Source organism: Ipomoea triloba, chromosome 14 (assembly GCF_003576645.1).
Source record: "Ipomoea triloba cultivar NCNSP0323 chromosome 14, ASM357664v1".
NCBI classification, from domain to species: domain Eukaryota; kingdom Viridiplantae; phylum Streptophyta; class Magnoliopsida; order Solanales; family Convolvulaceae; genus Ipomoea; species Ipomoea triloba.
The window spans coordinates 15,420,088-15,429,337 of NC_044929.1; the positions used below are offsets into that span (position 1 = coordinate 15,420,088).

The 9,250-nt window shown below is 33.8% G+C and overlaps 1 protein-coding gene across 1 annotated transcript; it reads right to left on the bottom strand.

Annotated features, from left to right (window-relative positions):
- Positions 1-4,200: 4,200 nt before the first annotated feature.
- On the bottom strand, positions 4,201-8,077 carry LOC116004008 (probable polyamine oxidase 4). The gene is given in 9 exon segments (XM_031243949.1): positions 4,201-4,231; positions 4,314-4,319; positions 4,970-5,146; positions 6,652-6,680; positions 6,782-6,872; positions 7,260-7,304; positions 7,512-7,600; positions 7,761-7,813; positions 8,056-8,077. Coding segments are annotated over 9 exon segments (543 nt in total).
- Positions 8,078-9,250: the final 1,173 nt, after the last annotated feature.

Consider the following 9,250-nt stretch of genomic DNA (forward strand, 5'->3'; position numbering starts at 1 on the left):
AAATTAAATGTAATTGGTGACTAGTGAACTCAAGTTATAAGGATGGACTTATCCATGTTTGGCCCAACAAGAAAATATTTATTTAAATTAATTATTTAATTTAAATATGTGAGAAAATATTCATGTATTTAAATTAATTATTTAATTTGAATATGTGATAAGATCATGAACTTGGATGCAATGGTGACTAGATACATTCTGGATAAATATTTATATTATCCTAAATATTAATTGATAATATAAGGATAATATTGAAGAGTTTGGAGCTCAGTGAAAGTCTCTCATATTCTCCCCTATAAATAGAGTCATTCATTCATTCCAAAAACACACCTAAGAATTGAAGACACCTGGAGAAGCTCTGGATTGAAGAAATCAAGCAAGCTAAAGAAGATTGAAGATAAAATATACAAGAAATCAAGATAAGTGGATTGACGATCAAGCAAACTAAAGTTGATTGAAGATCAACTATTCAAGTGCTAAAGCTGAATCAAGTGGATTGAAGATCAAGCCAATTTGAGTCCGGACCCTTCAACGGAGATCAAGCAACAAAGCCCTTCATTGAGGAACAAGCCGCGTTCCGGAGGCCTTTCAGCCAAAGTTTCAAGTCAATTAAACTAAGTGAAGAATCAGAGGATTTCTTGATAGAGATCTTGTACCCGCGCAACATTTGAGATTCAAATATATTCTTTGTTCACTTTTTCTTGTCCATAGACGGTTCAGGACTCAGTGGTGGAATCTATCGCGTTGTTTTAGAAGGTTAAGAACTCAGTTAGTCTCGTAAGCTACTCCAAGGAATGGCGAATGATGAGTTTCTATGTCTTTCCAGAAAGATAGAATCGGGGTAAATTCTTGGCATCTCCCCCAATCGTTAAGCAAAATGTTATACATCATCTCTTGGTGATTTTAACGATCTGGCAAAATAGTATGAAAAGCGTGGATACCGACAACATCCACCAGATGGCTTTAATATTACCCCTTCACATGGTCTGGTGGAAGAGGTAGGTACGCCGTCATGGGTTGGGAGCGATTAGATAGGGTGGTGGCCAATACACAATGGTGTTTGGATCATACTCAATGAGCGTATGGTTTGCTCAGAGCATTCTGCTTTATTTCTTGACCTCGGAGAGAATGGACACAGGCAAGGAAAGCGCAACTTTAAGTTGGAAAATGTGCGGTTGGAAGAAGAGGAATGCCAATCAAGTGTGTGGTCAAATGGCTCTTCGTTTGCGCATTCACCTCTGTGCTGTGCATAATTGATTGCCCGGTGGGGTGGCACATATCATAGTAATTTCTGAAAGAGTAAGGAGGACTATAGACACAAGCTTGATATCAATTGCACGAGGTGATACTAGACTACTACCAAAGACATATTTTCGTCCTCTTGCAATACAGACTCTTCCCTTCCAAACTTGGCATTCACCAAAATAACTACAGGTCAAAATAGAGAGCTACTCAGGCTTATTTCTAAGTTTTCCATAAATCCTGACAAAGCCCCGGACCGGATGGTATGAATCCTAAATTATTCTAGCACTTTTGGTTCTTAATTGGTGATGATGTATGTGCTTTTGTAAATGATTGTGTTTCCAAGTATCGCTTCCCTCTGGGGTTGGGGCTGGCAAACATAGTGTTATTGACAAAGAAACAAGTTCCATAAATGGTGGGTGATCTACGCCCTATAGCACTGTGATATACCATCTACAAGATCATTGCTAAATGGCTCGCAAACAGTTAAAAAGGGCTGCTCTGGTTTTTGATAGCTGAGTCACAGTGTGCTTTCTTTCCCAACTGTTTCATTACCGACAACATCCTAATCGCAGTTGAGACATGGCATTTTTTGTGCAGGAAGGTGGGAGGTAAACAAGGCTGGCCGGGTCTAAAGTTCTTTGCTAAGCTATCATGTCATTTAATTTGTTGCATTTATTACCACCCAAAAGTTCTTGGATTATTTTTCTTAATATAATCTATTATTTACATTCTACTTTTTTTTGTTGATGTTTGTAGTGATAGTTGAGCAAGACAACAAACGAGCAGCAGCTGATGTTCTTCCTCCTCCACCGCCTACCGGGCTGGTCCAAATATTTTATAGGTCAGAGGCGAAATTAAAAAAGGGTCATATTTCAAGTTATTGTTTTTTATCCCTTGTTGTTTTGCTTTCATATTAGAACCATTATTATAACTTTGATCTCTCACATTATTAATATTAAGATCAAGAGAGTTAAGTGCATCAATCAATTCATTAATAAGTCTCAAACCAGATGTATCAATTTAAAAAAATTCTAAAAATTATTTATCTATTTTTAGATTGTTATTAGACATATTAACACACTGTACTACTGAACTCATTTGGTTGTAGATCAAAGTAGATCAGAGCTGTTAGTTTTGATTCTATTAACTGCTCTACTTTTTTTTTTTTTTGCTTTTTTTTTTCTTCACATCGAGATAAATATTTTTTAAGTAGAACTTGATAGGGAATATCCCTCGGGCTTGGGGTCCGTACAAGCGGTTGGGGATTAATACACATTACAGTTGGAGCCCTGAGCGACCAACACCAACCTAAAGCACCGTACTTCCCGACCCTACTTGAAGACCGACCTCATTGGCCAGTCTTCTGGACTTTCCCTAAGCAAGTCCTTATCACCCGATCTAGCATGGCTCGGACCGAGCTCATTACCTTGCTCGTACGTAAATCGCCCATAAGAAGAAGAGAGATCTCGCCACACGTGTACGGTCCTGACCTCGCTTCGACCGGAACCCATGTATGCATTCCACGTGCTTATCATGCCGAGGGCTCGAAACTTGTCCCCCTAGTCTCGGCATAAATATCACATTAATTGCAAGTGAAGACGACTTTTGGCTGTTTCTAGAAGCTATTAGAGAGCTCGAGAACCTCTGACCCACTGTCACGTCACTAGAGCTTAGCACTAAACACAAGTATTCCATCTTGGACCGACCTGAACCCAAATATGTAGCTTACCTGTTATATAGTCAGTATATGCTTTATCAATTGGCACCATTTGTGGGGACCGAAGCATAATTTATAATTTATAATTATTAGTCTTTAAAAATTAAAAATATTTAAACAAAATTTTAAAAAATAAAAAATACACTGGCGCCGATTAATCACGGCCTAGGCGTCCTAGGCGCTAGGCGATCCCCGAGCGCTTAGCGATTTTTTCAACCATGAATAGAGGATTGATCAAAATTGTGTAAGATATTCTTGAATAAGACAAATGGGCAGAGACGTTAAGATAATAAGATGTAATTAAGAAATTAGTGATTCTAAGTTATTTGATTACGTTTATTTTCACGGCTTCTTGCAGTCCCACTTAGGTTATACTTCTATCTATTCTAAGTTTTTTGTTTTATATTTTATTAAAAAAAGAATATATATATATATATATACTAGTTTTTTTACGCGCTTTGCGCGAAAACTTGTGCCCAATGTTTAAGCTCGATTAGTAAATTACTTTGAAATAAATAAAATTTATTTGTAAAGTCTTTTTTTTTTTTTTGAGTTGACGAAGTTTCATAAATATTCATGTAAATTTTATTTTATTGATGTATTTGAAATTTACACAAAGAAATGCAAATTCATTATGATAAATATATACATTTGTAATTTTAAGTAAATGTATTGAACATTCTATTACAACTATACTATGCATGTATTATTTAGTTAATATGTATCTTCCATTAATAAAATTTAAATTAAGAATGTGTTAATTGGTATGTGCACATTTCACTCATCTTTTTTCTTTCTTTCTATAGTATATGAAATGAATATTTTTTTTGGTAGATTAACAAACTAACAAATTCACAATATATTTCATCAAATTAACTTAACATATTTAATGAAAGAATATCAATTCATTTTCAAAATTCCTTTCTTGTCTTTTCACCTTACCATAGATACATATGATAATTATTTTTTTTAGTTCTATACTTAATTCGTAATTAGCGTAGTGATTTTTATAGAAATGAAAATAATTGACAATGAATTAATGAGAAAATCATGCTGAAGCCAAATAAAACATAGATACACTTTGCGTTTTAATTACGAAAATATCCTCCTAATTTAAAATGTACGCATTTGAACTAAAAAACAATAAAATAAATCTTGATCTTTGAATTAAAATACTCCGTGATAAATTAGGGTAATTTTAGCCCAAGCCTTTATTACAGGATAATAACCTTGAACCATTAGTCCATGACGACAAGAAAGTACATTCTCCTGCACATAATGTACCATTTATCATATAAGCACTCATGTAGTACTAATCATATTTATTGAAAATATATTGTGTATCCCATACTCTTTTCTGCACATGGAATTTGAAAGAACTTAATCAAAAGCTAGCATAAGCATTGAGCCATTAGCAATAGAAGACATACTTTATACGGAGTACTTGACAAGGATACATGTATAAATTATGAATATTCTGAAATCTAGATTAATATTCACTCACTTTTAGATTTGTGTTTTCCTTGAGAAGGTTATATAAACTTTACTGAAAGGAAAAAAGTGTAAAAAAAAATGGTAGAAAGAAAAAAGGAAAAAGAAAGGAAAAGAAACAAAACAAAACTAAAAAAAAAACGAAAAAAGCACTGTAGAAGCAAATAAGCAAGTTCCCAAATTGATTCCTAACAACATTTCATCCTCCTTTATCTCAAGTGTTGCACCAAAAGGTGGTCATGATAGCCAGGGCTATTTGACAAAACAGGCTAACATCTCAACAACTATGGACCATAGGTTTAAATAGTCTGAGGCTGAGAGAAGTTTGGCCTTTCTGCCAACTAATCATAAATATTTAGACTATGGAACTACCTCAATTTGGGATACAATCATCATATTGTAATATAATAAACAACAAAAAAACAATTTACAATAACTTGCGAATATTTAGACTATGGAACTACCTCAATTTGGGATACAATTATCATATTGTAATATAATAAACAACAAAAAAACAATTTACAATAACTTGTCTGATCCCAAGTCTTTAGAGATATTGAGTTTGCAGCTGCAGCAAACCATGCTTCCATTCTGCATATGTACCACTGCATCACTTCATCGGCAAGTCCATCTTGCCTTAGTTCTGGATATATGTCCAGTACGATTGATATTGCTTGCTATGTTCATCCCTCACTTTCTCAGTCTATATGATCCAAAAACGGATCATCACAATTAATATAAGAAAACAGCTCATGGAAGATTATAAAAATATAAAATAGAAATAACAATTCAAGGAAAGCATACCTCTTTGGGAACAATTTTTCTAAAAATTCAAGGAAAGCATACCTCTTTGGGAACAATTTTTCTAAATGCATCTCCATCCAATACCTCTTTGGGAACAATTTTTCTAAATGCATCTCCATCCAACTTCAACAACTGTTGAGGAACTCTAAATGCATCTCCATCCAACTTCAACAACTGTTGAGGAACTTGCTTGCCATCAATACCAAAGGGCATAAAACTGCAAATATAATCATATATATCAGGCATTGGATTATATGTGTAGCAGACTAAAATAGTGGCGCAAATAACCCAACAGGTAAAAACTAAGTTAAAGATGAAGCAATATTAATTCTCAATTCCATAATCATGTTTCCCAGTATCACTCTAAATCTGTTCCGGACCTAAACCAAATATAAGCTCATTGTATCAATCTGTTAGGCTTAAGCCACCCAATGGGTATAGCAACTAAAGAGTACTTTCTTATGTAAGAAAACTGATACTGAATTACCAAAAAAGTAAATAATAATAATAATAATTAAGTGTCAATGAAACTTTGACTGAGATGATCCAGAAGTGCATAAGTAATGCACTGATACCATAGATGATCTGGAGAAACGTAAGTTACCTCTCAAGATCATGGTCATACAGTACAGAGTTGTCACCATGTAGCCTGAAACGAAATATGCTTTCTTAAGGTAGTGATCTATAATATAAATATATAATAAAATAAAAAGGAGCACACTAAAACACAAAATATCCAGTATTTATTGTTTCTAACTAAATCAAATAGTAGTTATATAACCAAGCTAATTGAACCTACATGTAAAGATGTAGAAAAGTGCATTCTAGATAAAACTTCTGAAATAGAAACACTTACCACGATGCTCCCATGTCAATAGGGCAACCAAACGAGTAGTCAGTTTGAATACGTCCACCAATTCTATCTCTTGATTCCAGCAATATCACCTAGTACACAACCATATAGCCTTTGATACAGTAAAAAAAAAAAAAAAAAAAAAAANCAACTATGGACCATAGGTTTAAATAGTCTGAGGCTGAGAGAAGTTTGGCCTTTCTGCCAACTAATCATAAATATTTAGACTATGGAACTACCTCAATTTGGGATACAATCATCATATTGTAATATAATAAACAACAAAAAAACAATTTACAATAACTTGCGAATATTTAGACTATGGAACTACCTCAATTTGGGATACAATTATCATATTGTAATATAATAAACAACAAAAAAACAATTTACAATAACTTGTCTGATCCCAAGTCTTTAGAGATATTGAGTTTGCAGCTGCAGCAAACCATGCTTCCATTCTGCATATGTACCACTGCATCACTTCATCGGCAAGTCCATCTTGCCTTAGTTCTGGATATATGTCCAGTACGATTGATATTGCTTGCTATGTTCATCCCTCACTTTCTCAGTCTATATGATCCAAAAACGGATCATCACAATTAATATAAGAAAACAGCTCATGGAAGATTATAAAAATATAAAATAGAAATAACAATTCAAGGAAAGCATACCTCTTTGGGAACAATTTTTCTAAATGCATCTCCATCCAACTTCAACAACTGTTGAGGAACTTGCTTGCCATCAATACCAAAGGGCATAAAACTGCAAATATAATCATATATATCAGGCATTGGATTATATGTGTAGCAGACTAAAATAGTGGCGCAAATAACCCAACAGGTAAAAACTAAGTTAAAGATGAAGCAATATTAATTCTCAATTCCATAATCATGTTTCCCAGTATCACTCTAAATCTGTTCCGGACCTAAACCAAATATAAGCTCATTGTATCAATCTGTTAGGCTTAAGCCACCCAATGGGTATAGCAACTAAAGAGTACTTTCTTATGTAAGAAAACTGATACTGAATTACCAAAAAAGTAAATAATAATAATAATAATTAAGTGTCAATGAAACTTTGACTGAGATGATCCAGAAGTGCATAAGTAATGCACTGATACCATAGATGATCTGGAGAAACGTAAGTTACCTCTCAAGATCATGGTCATACAGTACAGAGTTGTCACCATGTAGCCTGAAACGAAATATGCTTTCTTAAGGTAGTGATCTATAATATAAATATATAATAAAATAAAAAGGAGCACACTAAAACACAAAATATCCAGTATTTATTGTTTCTAACTAAATCAAATAGTAGTTATATAACCAAGCTAATTGAACCTACATGTAAAGATGTAGAAAAGTGCATTCTAGATAAAACTTCTGAAATAGAAACACTTACCACGATGCTCCCATGTCAATAGGGCAACCAAACGAGTAGTCAGTTTGAATACGTCCACCAATTCTATCTCTTGATTCCAGCAATATCACCTAGTACACAACCATATAGCCTTTGATACAGTAAAAAAAAAAAAAAAAAAAAGTAAGTTTCCAGCCAATGAGGATAAGATGAACGAATTCAATCTACCTTGAAATATGCATTCTAGAGGACACGTGCATCCGCTAAGCCTGAGATACCTCCACCAATTACAATTACAGATGGAGAAGACTTATATTGCCTGCTAGTGTGGGAGGTAAATGTACCTATCAACCAAACAACAAAACATCAGAAAAAAGAATGAAACTCTTTACAAAATGGATGTAAAAGCACAGCAGACCATAAAAAAAAAAAAAAATTAGGTAGGATTTCATGGTTGGTTAGGCACTTCAAAACAAAATGCACAGATTATTGTATTTCTCATATTTCTCAGTCACCATCAGAAAGACACATGCAGTGGTAGAATATAATCAAGTGTCGGCCTCAATTTTAGACATTAAGATGTTACGATCAGAATCTGTGATGATCATGGTCTATAATGAGAACTATGATCCTTTCCCAGGACCATGCAATTAGACACCCATGTAACAGTTTTGCAACTAAGCACACACATAATTCTTTTTTTCCCCACACCTTTGCAATTGCAAACATTACAAAACACAACAAGTAAATTGTAACAGTCATCTTAGTCTGCACTTTCATCTGGCAAGCATTAGCTGGACAATTGTGATTTTTCAAATAAAGCATAAAGGTAAATTACACACCCAGTAATTCCTTCCATTTATAAAATTTAAAAATTCTGAAATTTTTATGTGTTTTCTAAGCTATCACAGCGGAACAAGTATGCGCGAACTCCAAATAATTGGATTTTATTAAACATACTACTCCGACTAACAATTACGATAATTATAACCAGTATTATATTTATAACAAATGCATCTAATTTGCAACCAATAACAATGATTCAGAACATCTACTTAAAAATTAGGCTTTAATCAATAAATTTACCTTTGACGAATAAAATTAGAAGAAACCATGCAATCATCACTCCACCTAAACTTTGAGCCGCGATCAATGATCAAACCCATTGAGTCCCTCTAATTGTTTCAATCCTTCAACTCAATCGCTGCTTCAAATATCTTGTTTTTTCCTTTGATTGCTTAAATCCTTGATCGGAATTTGTGCTTACTATTAGGATGAAAATGAAGGAAGTGAAGGAGAAACTTATCCTGTTGATTATGATAGTAGATTGAGACTCAGATTCTTAGGGGATGAAGGAGGAAACGTCTCAGATTTCGATGAAGGAGGAAACATTTCAGATTCTTATGCACGAAGGAATATGAGAGAGAGGAAACGTAGTTACAAATGGTATTTAACAGTAACAGAATATTCTAGGGCATTTTTGTCCTTAAAAATATTATATACAATATTGATAACACAATGTACTATCAGATTAGCAATAAAAACACGGACAAAAACCTGAGGACATAACCTGTATTAACACTTATTTTGTTTTTAGATATATATATATATATATATATATATATATATATATATATTGATGGCCCCTCAAGCATGGCCCTAGGCAGTTGCACAATCCACTCTTGCTCAAGACTGGCCCTAATGAAATGGTAATAACTCAATGCATGTAGGCTAGACTTGTTTTTTGAAAATATAAATTTGACAAGCACGATACGACTCCA